The sequence below is a fragment of the Phacochoerus africanus genome, chromosome 10, assembly GCF_016906955.1.
Source record: "Phacochoerus africanus isolate WHEZ1 chromosome 10, ROS_Pafr_v1, whole genome shotgun sequence".
Taxonomy (NCBI): domain Eukaryota; kingdom Metazoa; phylum Chordata; class Mammalia; order Artiodactyla; family Suidae; genus Phacochoerus; species Phacochoerus africanus.
The window spans coordinates 100,863,819-100,875,937 of NC_062553.1; the positions used below are offsets into that span (position 1 = coordinate 100,863,819).

Genomic DNA, 12,119 nt, shown 5'->3' on the forward strand with positions numbered 1-12,119 from the left:
GTATGTTAAGTCAAATCATTATGTTGTACATCTTAAATTTATGCAGTGCTGTAGGTCAATTATATCTCAACAAAACTGGAAGAAAAAAAAAAAAGCTAGAAAAAAACAAAAAATTCTTTCAACTTGTTTTCTGGGTCCTAAAGCCTGATCTCTTATTTGCCTCCTGGAATTTTATGCCACCATATCTGGTATTCCTGATTTTCTAGACACGTGGGGTTGTAGCCATTGTGGATTGCACTGGAAGTCCATGGAATGTGGTGATTATGATTGTAATGTTAGTTAAAACGGGAATACTGCTATAAATACATTTTGTCCTTGTACCACAATATGACATTTTAAGGCTCATCTTTAAAAAATTATCATAAAATACTTAGGCATACAAAAAGTGTACTGTATCACAATCAAGGGCTGTATTCCCATCACTCAGTTTAAGATATGAAACATTTCCAACTTATATGATGCAACAGCAAAAAAACCAACAACCCAATTGAAAAATGGGCACAAGGCCTGAACAGACATTTCTCCAAAGAAGACATACAGATGGCTAACAAACACATGAAAAAATGCTCCACATCACTGGTTATTAGAGAAATACAAATCAAAACTACTATGAGGTACCACCTCATACCAGTCAGAATGGCCATCATGAATAAGTCCACAAATAACAAACGCTGGAGAGGCTGTGGAGAAAAGGGAATTCTCCTATACTGTTGGTGGGAATGTAAATTGGTACAACCACTATGGAAAACAGTATGGAGGTACCTCAGAAAACTAAATATAGAACTACCACATGACCCAGCAATCCCACACTTGGGCATATATTTAGACAAAACTTTCTTGAAAAAAATATATGTACCCGTGTGTGCATTGCAGCACTATTCACAATAGCCAAGACATGGAAACAACCTAAATGTCCACTGACAGATGAATGGATTAAGAAGAAGATGTGGTATATATACACAATGCAATATTACTCTGCCATAAAAAAGAACAATATAATGCCATTTGCAGCAACATGGATGGAACTAGAGACCCTCATGTGAAATAAGCAAAATAAGTCAGAAAGAGAAAGACAAATACCACATGATATCACCTATATCTGGAATCTAATATACAGCACAAATGAACCTTTCCACAGAAAAGAAACTCATGGACTTGGAGGTTGCCAAGGGAGAGGGGGAGGGAGTGGAATGGACTGGGAGTCCACTATTGCATTTGGAGTGGATGGGCAATGGGATCCTGCTGTATAGCACTGGGAACTATATCTAGTCACTTGTGATAGAGCATGAGGAGGATAATGTGAGAAAAAGAATGTATATATACATGTGTGACTGGGTCACTTTGCTGTACAGAAGATATTAACAGAACATGGTAAGTCAACCATAATGGAAAAAATAAAAATCATTTTTTTTTAAAAAAAGATATGAAACATTTCAGCTTTTCTTCCATGAAAGAATTCCTCCCCAGTGCTTGGTGCTTTTTGTTTCCATCCATGTAGTCTTTTACTACACGTATTCCCCAAAACGACATCTTATTTTGCATGACTTAAACTTTAAATATCCTAAGTATCCTTCTGAAATGTTGTTCTTATTTTTGAGATTCCTGTTTTACACAGAACTCTATTTTTTACTGCCATAGGTATTCTATCATATGAGAATTCCATATAAATCCATCCTCTTACTGATGGATATTTAGATTACTTCCAGTTTCTTACTACTTACAAATAATGGTGCTATGATTTTTTTCATCATCTTATTGAACAAAACTTGCTCTGAGATATACGTGTAGAACTGTTGGGATTACAGGGTTTTCCAACATGAGTAGATATGTTAGCTGCTTTCTGAAGTGACTGAACCAATCTCTACTATACCAGCAGGGCCTGAGTTTGCACTGTTCCACATCCTTTGAGATTATAAACTCTGTAAGCAGGGTTTTAGCTGTTGGCATCCTCTGTGACCAGGGTGAGGTTATATTCCTCCAATTAGTGCAACTGCGTCATCTAAAGGATATTTCTAGTTTGTATCCATGTTTTCATATTACCTTATAGGTTTTGAGCCTCTGTGTCAGAGTTTGTGTGAATTTAAAACTGAAGCCATGGTCAGGTAGTCAGAATAGAAAATAATCCTGACTATAGGATTCCATAGTTAGAATCCTCTTTTTTAAATCAAACGAATGGATCAAGTCAAGAGAAGTTCCTTGTGGTCTCCTTGACTTGTAGGAGGATTTCTAGTTTGCCCTTCCATTGAAAGTAATGATCTTTAAAGATATGAACATTATGTATGAGGCTCAGTCACAACTTCATATATAATACAGGCTGAATGGTCCAGTGGCCATTAACATCTGACTCCTTGGTGACTCAGATTGCCGTCCTGCTCCCCAACACTCAGCCCCCAGGCTGAGAGCCTCAATGTTCAAGCTTACTGTTCTGGTTTTTAGTTTACTGGCAATGCGATTTCTTTAACTTTCCTGTTTAGGCCTTTGGGGATAAATTTTTCTCTTATTTTTTGTGCCCCAGCACTGAGAGGGAAGAAGTTATGGTCTTCTAAAAACTAAAGGGATAATGCAAAGCAAAAAAGTAACTTTGAGGTCCTATTTATTTTAATGTGTAAGTCTTATCTTCTAAAGCAGCAGAGTCTGACAGAACTGAGTGATGGAAGTGTTCTGCAATCTATTCTTTCCAATATACCAGACACTTGTCACATGTGGCCTTTTAACACTTGAAATGTGGCTAACATGTCTGATGAACTAAATTTTTAATATTACATAGTTTTAATTAAAATCTAAACTTAAATAGCCACATGTGATGAGTTTCTATTATATGTGACAGTACATTTCTAAATATTAGTAATATTCTTAGTTCTTGGGTTGTTTTATGTACTAATAAACCAATGTAGCCTGGGGGGGAAAAACCTTGCAAACCTAGTTCGAATAGTCAAAGGATGAAACAGTTCAGAATATCAATCACCACAAAACCGTTTTATTTGGATAATCAGGTATTTCTCGCCTGACTTGTCTTTCTGGGAATTTTCGAAGATCTACAGTGATTGGGTTTAAGTGCACATTCTTTCCGTCGCCAACTTCTGAAATAGAAGTCAAGTGATCAATTTCCAACAGCTTTTTCAAGGATATTTATGGAATATTAAAGTGTCAAGAAATCTCAAGGATAAATAATTTGGAGCATAAATACAGAGATTTAGAATGAAATATTAGACAATATGATTAAGAGTACAACATGGTTTATCTTTGAACTGAAAAAGTTTATTGGTAACCTGGAAACGTATAAAAGTTTGAACATGAACATATGGTTTATTTATGGCATTTTACAAAAAAAACCTCAATTCTACTTCTCCAGGCCTGGACTGAGCTTATATTTCCAATGTTTTAAACTTCCAAGGGGCATAATAATATATGAAATAATTCTGAATTTTTAAAAATTGCCATAAGTACAGGTTAGGAAGGCTAAATCGAAAATGTAAGTCCGAAACATAATTAGAACAAATACATATTTTGAAGCAAGCCTGGTTGCTTTTCATACAAGCCTGGTTGGGTGCATTTAAACATTTCATTGGCTGGCCTTCAAAATTAAAGATTTGTAAATATTTTTCACTGTGCTTTCATCTACATGCATTTTCTATGTTCTTGTATAAAACTGATGCCCACATTTTTGGTATTTGGAAATGCACTGAAATGGATTTTGGAGTCAGAAAAGCATTTCATGGGATGAATGAACCAAGTCAAAAATGAAAAAATTAAGTTTGCCTTGTAGAACTCAGCCCACATTTCCAGATAAAAATGATTTAAACTCTTGTTCAGAGATTTTCATGTATATTTTCACTGTAGCCATATGATTTAAAATGTCTATGAAAACCAAAGCTCCTCAATCCAGTTAACGTATTTCAGACAATGCTTATTAAGGGCTTTTTTGACATGCTTTAAAACAGAAACAAGTTTTCTCTAGAAAGTATTTTTAGCATAATGAATATGTATTTTCTCAGAGTGTATGCAGCCCACTCTTCTCTTGATAATCTTCATAGAAACGTCTCAATGACTCAGGAAGTCTGGGTGTCACGGTGCTCAAGGCTTGAGTAAAGTGTCTTTTCATAATGCAGTTGGCTTGAATGTCTTCTTCCAGAGCCAGAAGGGCTGCTTCTCTACAGACGGCTATAATCTGAAACAATACAAATAAATAAAAACAAAACCCAAGCCACCCCCTCCCCCCAAAAAGGAGAGAGAAAACAATCAATACTGTTTTTTAGAAATGTTAACATTTAAAATATTCATCCGTGGTAACTTCTAAAACTATATGCATATCCTTAAAGTTTACCTTCAAGAGTCATTCCACCTAAGTTTTCAAAAGGTCAAAAAGTAATCACTTTCATTTCAAAACAAGAGAGTACTTCCATGCAGGAGCAGCAAAAAGATACATAAGCTATGGCATTGGCCCTTGAGCTTACAAGTATAAAGATGGAGCAGACTGTGCAGGCACAGCCCTCTGACACAGGGGGACCAAGGAAGAGTGTGCCTGTGCTGGGAGAGGGAGGGAAGAACCAGGAGGGAGGGAGGATAATGAGGGGGCCCCCAGCGCACCAGCACACCTTGTCACAGCACAGCATTTCCGCATTCCTTTCAACCTTTGATGTGTTACCAACATGTAAGAGCATTTCTTTATGTGTATCTCCTTAATGAGTCCTTAAATCTTAGGAATATCAGATAGCGTTGTCTCCGTTTACTTTGGAGAGCTGCATTAGAACAGAGACATGAATCCTGTTTACTCGGTGAGGAAAGCTGGGAGTATAGAAAAGCATCTGGGGAAGGGGCCCTGTGGCCGCAGAGGGAGGGAGGAGAGCGCGGGCGGTAGAAAAACGGAAGGGAGGAAGGTTCAAGTCTTGAATCCTGAAATGTGTTTCAGGCGCTCTGGACTTCAGACAGCGGAAGCAGACTGATGCCAGTGTCATTCTAAAGACACATTACTGTGGTGAAAAGAGCTTGTGGGATGAAAAGAGATATTGTGATTTTCAGGGCAACAGGGAAAACAGTGATTGATATTGACTGCACCCTTATATCGGTAAATGAAAGGGCCAGCTGAAACACATTTGTCCAGCCATTCAGCATATTTTCTCTGTTTGTTCACTTACTGAAAAGAGTTCCTCTGCTTATGCTGGGCTAATGGCTGCCAAAGCAGTTTAGTAGCTTTTTAGGGGATTTAGCAGCATGTTTAGGGAGCTTTCAAAAAAACCTGCATAGATTTAGATGGCTTTGTCAAATTACGACAATGTAACTGTTAGTTCTGGGCTTCATTAATGAGCACTGAAGTCGACTATAGTGGTTATGCATGTTAATGCTTTTCCAGAAAGAACAGCTACCAACTTGTTGAAGGAAAAAACAAAACTTCTAGGGGTTAGCGAAACCACCTCATCACATATTCTGGTGCAAAAGAGTTATTTTGAAAATCAGATGTGAGAGTCAATAAGCCCAGTAAAAGCACAGGAAACACCCAGCTTGGTAAACTGGCTATCTGATAGCTCCACTGTGTTCCAAAGGGACCCCAGAGAGCTCCGTAAGGAAGTGAAGGGACCCAGTGGGGAGAGCTCAATCCCCTAAGCTCCCTCCATCTGAGCAGCACTTCCTTCATCCACACATGAATCTGAAGCAATGGTTGCAAAGCTGAAAAGCTGGAAGAAGAATCACTGGAAGGAGTAGAGAGGAATGAATTTCCTGCTCACTGTTATAGTTCTAGCTTCTTCGCTGAGATCCTACAGGGATGTTTCCACTGTGTTTCTCTCTCCTCAGGCTGAGTGGAGTAGAGAAGTTACTACCAATGCTATTTCTTGCACACTTCATACCTGACACTTAGCTCAGAGAACACTAGACCCAGGGCATAATGGCTACAAACATTTACTGAGTACCTACCACATGCCAGGCAATTACTAATTACAATTACCACAGTTACTTTAGTAATTAACTGCTGTGTGATTAGTGTCCCTAGTTTGGTACAACACAGTGATCCCCTATTAGAGATACCTGTGAGGTCTGATGGAAGCATGGCAAATGGAGTGGTGGTGGCAGCGGCAGAGGGAGGCTAGGTTGGGTTGAGGAAAGAAGGGAAGGTCAAGGCTGCCTGGAATCTCTCAAAATTCCTGGAATTTGGTTCATGTGGCCAGATGGTAGGTGGCTAATACTACTGGCACATCCGAGAAAGTAAACCAACGGTCTTCCTCTCTTAACACACAGTAATCAAAATGGGAAAAGAAGACATGATCATACGCACTCCCCTAATAACTGGCATCTCCGGTGGCCTACGTGGCAATGAAGTGAGGTCACTGAGGTCTCGAAGGCTGTCCTTGGGGCCAGCTCTCCTGAGCAATTCCTCTTTGCAAATCAGCTTTGCTTCCTTCATATCTGCATCTATAGATTTTCTTCTAAGCATAAATTACTTTTTGATTTTAGGTGGTAGTTTCCTTGGCAGTGACAGAAGGGACATTGGTGGTGTTCAGAGCCGTTACTGCCATTTGAGGGCTGGATATTAGTAACATGGGGCCTCCGGTAAATGTTAACATTTCACAGTAACAATTCACACAGTAAAACAGTGTGTAGGCTGATTCCCACGATGCACAGTAGAATGTTAAAGATTTCTGCGAAGCCTCGCAGTGATGATCTGCTTAATTTACTTTAGCCTGATGTTTCCCAGAGAACTCTGCACCTGTCCTGTTACTGGCAGAACACCTATAAGTGGCTATCTTTGGGGTTACTGCAGGTCTTCAGCACACATTCAGAGATGCTAATCTGTACCCAACAACTCAATCCAGGCACAATGCGTCTCTTGCCTATCTTACATCTGTTTGGTTCTTTTGCTCTCCCCTATTCCAGACTAGAGAGAAGAGGGAAAGGGCTGAGTAAGAGAGACTGTGCTCTGGACAGGTACATAATCTATGTACATTTGTTGAACTGACCTGAACAGTTCCTTAACTATAAACGAGCTTTAAAAAAGTATATGTTTAGGAGTTCCCGTCGTGGCACAGTGGTTAACGAATCCAACTGAGAACCATGCGGTTTCGGGTTCGATCCCTGCCCTTGCTCAGTAGGTTAACGATCCGGCGTTGCCGTGAGCTGTGGTGTAGGTCGCAGACGTGGCTCGGATCCTGCGTTGCTCTGGCTGTGGCGTAGACCCGCAGCTACAGCTCCAATTAGACCCCTAGCCTGGGACCCTCCATATGCCGCGGGAGCGGCCCAAGAAATGGCAAAAAGACAACTAAATAAATAAATAAATAAATAAAAAGTATACGTTGTATATATCTTTCTACTATTTGGCCAATATCCTCTAATATTTTAACTTATGCTTCATATGACCTCTACTTTGTCAGTTACATTTAAGCTTTTGGAATGATAAACTCAGTAAGAAAAACTATTTAACACTGTGATGTATATTCCTCTTAAGTTTCAGTCTGGGGCACTACTTGGAATCTAGTTCTTTCCTTAGAGGTAACATAAATTGGAAATTTTAGCAAGAATACAAGCATGCCTGTTATTTTGAGGGATACTTCCTTCGGTGTCAAAACTTGTTACACAAAGACAGAAATTTTTTCCTGTGTTGTCATGGGGAGAAAAACTGCACTTAAATTGAGAAAGTTTCCCCCAAATTTACCGACAATGAAGTAATACATATTGGTTTAGAGAATTAAAATGGAAGATTTGTTTTAAAAAATTGTGCAAATAGTTACCTATTGTCTCTTGATGACAGTAATCTGGCATCAATTAATTACTGAAGGATTTTCTTTTCTGTATGAAGCTTGGAAAGGTGAGGTCTTTTGAGATAAATCTGCCCACACACCTCTCTGTTTGAGAATGAATACTATAGAAACTGAGAAGGCTCTTCAATTTAAACTAGGGCCTTTCTCTCCACTCTCACTAAAGTTTGTAAGAAAACTGAAAGAGTGAATGTATATGTATATATCTCCTTACAGTGTATACAGGGACCACACAGCTCATTATTCTGCTGGCATCTCCTTCAAAATCACACAGAGTCTGTGATTGTTTCAGTGATGGGGGAACTCAGATGGCTTTTCCACATAAGGCCACAGAAGAACCTCACTGAGAAGAAGTGTACATGAACATACAAATTTAAGTCACAAACTGTCAGGAATGTTAAACTAACCCGTTTAGATAGAAAACACTTGAGTCCCTTAAATTCTTTGGCAAAAAGGATTTTGGAAGCTTTCCCTTAATCCCTTCACTATCTCATCCTCTTCCCCCATAGGCTGCAGACTAGATTATTTATTATTTAAATGGATTATTAGCCAACTACCAGTAAGGTTACCTTTGCCATTAGGCTGTTTTGGCTAGCTCTGTAAAACTGAGCGTGTGTATTCTGTGTTCTTTTACAGTTTTGACTAAAAAATTAATACTCAAAACACATATACGTGCTTTGCTGAAAGGTAAAAATATCATCTGTTTGGGAAAATGAGTAAACAAGACAAAAGACTAGCAGAGTGAGCCCAAGATCTCTGTCAGAGAGACTAAGGTTGTGTTTCAGTGGCCGTGACAACCATTTATTTGGTGCCAACATGTCACAATTCCTCTTTCTATTCCTTCAGCAGTGGTAATAGATCCATCAGATATCTGAAAAATAACATAAAATAAGCAGGAAATCTCTATGTGAAAGACTGAGGCATGTTTGAGATGAGCTTTTAAAAGGTAGGAAAGGAAAAGATTTTTATGAAAATATTTAGAAATTCTCAAGTCACTAGAGAAAACAGTAATTGTTTTCAATTGCAGGAAAAAAGTAACAGCAATATAAGCAAAAGGACATATGAGTATGAATTTTCATGCTATGCTTGTGCTCTGAGAAAGCACAGAACAACAATAAAGCAATAACTGGATTACGTGAGACAACTCCACTTGTGCGGGGTGTGGGGAAGCAACTTCCCAGGATGAGAAGGCTCTTGACCATTGAACCTTGGGAAATCTAATTACCTCACTTTTAAATGCAAAAGGGCAAAAGAGGCAATTGTGCAGAATTCTGAATGCCACGAAGAATAAGAACAATGTCTTACTTCACTGGGGGAAAAAAAAAATGAAACCTCTTATACATAGTCTACAGTATTTTCCCCCCAATCCATGAGGCAAGAAGAGTTTAAACAGGTGGCTCAGCTTAGTAAAACAGAAACAGGCGTATTGCGAAAATCAAAACCAACGTGGTTTCTAAACAGGCAGCAGCAATTTTTTAAAATGATGTGATAAAGAATGATAGTCAAGGCAAAAACTGTTTACCAAAAACTAATGATCAGGAAGGAAAATGCAAAAAAAATTGGACACTGTTTTGACTATTCATTCCTCCTGTGCCATAAGCCTTTCCTTATTATTTTCAGTTTCACAGCAGCACTACCTTCCTTCCCGGTGCACTGAGAAATGAGGAACCCAAGAGCAACTTTAAGCACAGTTACTGCCATTTCCAGATAAGGCTTGGGTAGTGTCCGCACTTCTTTTCTATTGACTATAAACAGATTATGAGAATGACAACAGGAGCACATACCCTCGAGCAGCATGTAAGGTTGGGAAGAAAGGATGCTCATGTTTTAACATAACCTTTACCCCTCAGCTCCTAATGACCACTCAGAGATCATCTGTATTCTCCAAAAAAGTGGAAGGATAACAAACTTCTGAAGATGGCTTAAACACCAACCAAAGTTCTGCTTGGTTCCCATCGCCCCACCCTGCAGGCACAGAGTGAATCCAGAACTGTGGAAAAAAGGATGTCAGTAATTTTAAATGTGCCAGAAGAGGAGGCTCATTTACAGGGTGACCTTAGATGATGAGAAAAGTGGCTCCCTGAATTTACCTAGTTTAATCAGCACATGGAAGGGCTGCTTTATAAAGTTCATAGGGAAACTACAACCTATCCAAGGGACAGTAATTTATGGGTCCAAGGTTATGGCCATGCAGCATCTGAGTAGGTGAACTGCACAGTACAGAGCAGACTATATGGCGAGGTGGAGCTGGAGAAGAGAAATGCCTATAGCCCTTTCTTGGGAGACTGTGCGCTGAATCCAGGCAGAGGCAGGGCTCCTCTCTGCTGGCCCTGCAGCCACAACCGGCCCAGCTGAGGCTCTTGCCATTTGGCAGGAAGAAAGCGCGCCTTCCAGTGAGGCCTAAATGTGCTTTTCAGCTTCTTTGTATTTCAAGTGTACTAAATAGCTTTAAAGAATCTACCAAAAGAAATGGGCTGCAGTGCTTTAGAGAGTCTTAGGTATTTTCAAGAAAGTGGTTTTGTTAAAAGCATCTTCTGTCTGGAACACCTGTGACCTGTTGAGCTTAATTGGGCTGCAGCTGGCGCTGATTGTGGCGCAGCGGCAGCGGGGGACATTGTTGCGCTCCGCTCCCCCGCCCCTTAGCTTTTCTTTTCACTTTCACAGTCCGCGACCTCCTTCCCCTGTGTGTCTGAGGGATTAGGAGCCCAGTAGAGTGGTGTCCTGCTGTTTGCGAATAGCCTGCACTGGAGGTGCTTCAAGGAGGAGGCTACCTGGGAGATTATGTGCTCATGTGGACGCCGCGGACCATTCTCCTCGGCCCCATTGAGAAGCGTTGAAAGGTGGTTGAATGGCCCCGCCTGAAAGATGTGATGAAGGGCGCGCAGCAGGTTCCTGGCCACAGAGCAGCAGATGGAGTCAGACTGTCACAGGCACGCACAGCCAGGCGCGCCCCAAACTGCCAGGAACACAGATCAGAGCAGAAAATAGCACCAGGGAAGGGAATTCCAGGGACGCAAGGGGCACTTATTTCAAGTCCTTTAATATGCCACCTCACCGACATACTTTTACTTATGGAGGCTGGAAGTGAGACTTTTGGAGGTCAAACTAAGGAATTACCTAACTATAGCCTTTGGACTCTCTGCAAAATAAGCTTTATGATACCGAATCCATCTGGGCTTATGTTAAGGTCATATTATCTAGAATGCCATACACAGTACTGAATCGGAAGAAAAGAATTTCTGTAGGGACACATTCAAAGCCTAATGACATTAGAGAAGGGGGAAAAACTATTTTGCTTAATTTTGCCGATTTAAAGTTATTATGAACTCTCTAAAATATATAGCTGAAGTATATACACATCTAGACGTTATTATTTGCATGGAGAAACCCAAAATGGTTTTTGTTTTTTAAAAATTTACAAATGGATTAATCATCCCCCAGTGGGAAAGATTTGGCGTTTTTATTCTTATTGTTTCTACAACCATCTGCAGCTGTGAGAATTTTTAATATTTCTAACATTAACTGAATCACGAGATAAAAAGACGTATTTTTGGTTCTGAAAAGAATACCCCAACTGGTATGGGTACAGAGAAAACAAGACCACGTGGTAGGGAAGGAACGGGGTGAGAAGGCAAACAGATGTTGGGGACCCCCTATTCATTCATTTATTAAGGAAATCTTTATTGATATCCTACAAGGTACCAGGCCATGGGGAACAGAGTGGTGAAGAAGACAAAGTCCTGCTTTCACAGAACAAGATGTGCAAAGTACTGGCTAATGTACTTTTTCTTTAAGGCTTAGTGTGAATGTTTTTCAGGGAGGTGCTCCTGGAGGCAACTTCATTACCTCCTCATGCCTGAATGCTTTTAGGATCACCTGTTTTATGGTCTGGCAGCAGTCTGGACTACGGTTCTGTCATATTGCAATTGTTAGGATATAAGAGTTATTAGTGGCAAATGTCTGTCTCCCTCACTAGATTAGAAGTCTCATGAAGGCTCTCTGGCCTTGGCCCTGTCCTTCTCCCCAAACATATTAAGTCAGCATATACTTTGACGTTTGAGAGTCTACAAAACTACTGCTGAGGTCCTCTCTGAGCATTTCCGAACAGAGATACAAACTAGATTTACATTTTTTTGTTTTAAACACACACACACACACAACTCCGTGACAGCTGTACACAGAACTGTGACAACTGCAGCCAAGATAACTGTCTACTGTGGACTAAAAAAGCAAAAATGCCTGGGGCACAATGGATCATCCTAAGTCAGGTGTGTATTTGTGAACCCTCGGGGGGTGATGACCAAGCTATGACCAGAAAGCTGTTGGAGACCAGGAAGAGGCACCAAACTTTGGGTAAAAACACTCAGTAATGGG

The 12,119-nt window shown here is 40.1% G+C and overlaps 1 protein-coding gene across 1 annotated transcript in view; it reads right to left on the reverse strand.

The window, feature by feature from the left end:
- Window positions 1-2,961: 2,961 nt before the first annotated feature.
- The window catches only part of SPATA5 (spermatogenesis associated 5), a 320,569-nt gene continuing 311,411 nt past the window's right edge, over window positions 2,962-12,119 (reverse strand). The window contains exon 16 of the mRNA XM_047798607.1: window positions 2,962-4,168. Within this exon, the coding sequence (XP_047654563.1) occupies window positions 3,992-4,168 (177 nt within the window). The 3' untranslated portion in view covers window positions 2,962-3,991. The remainder of the gene's footprint in view (window positions 4,169-12,119) is intronic.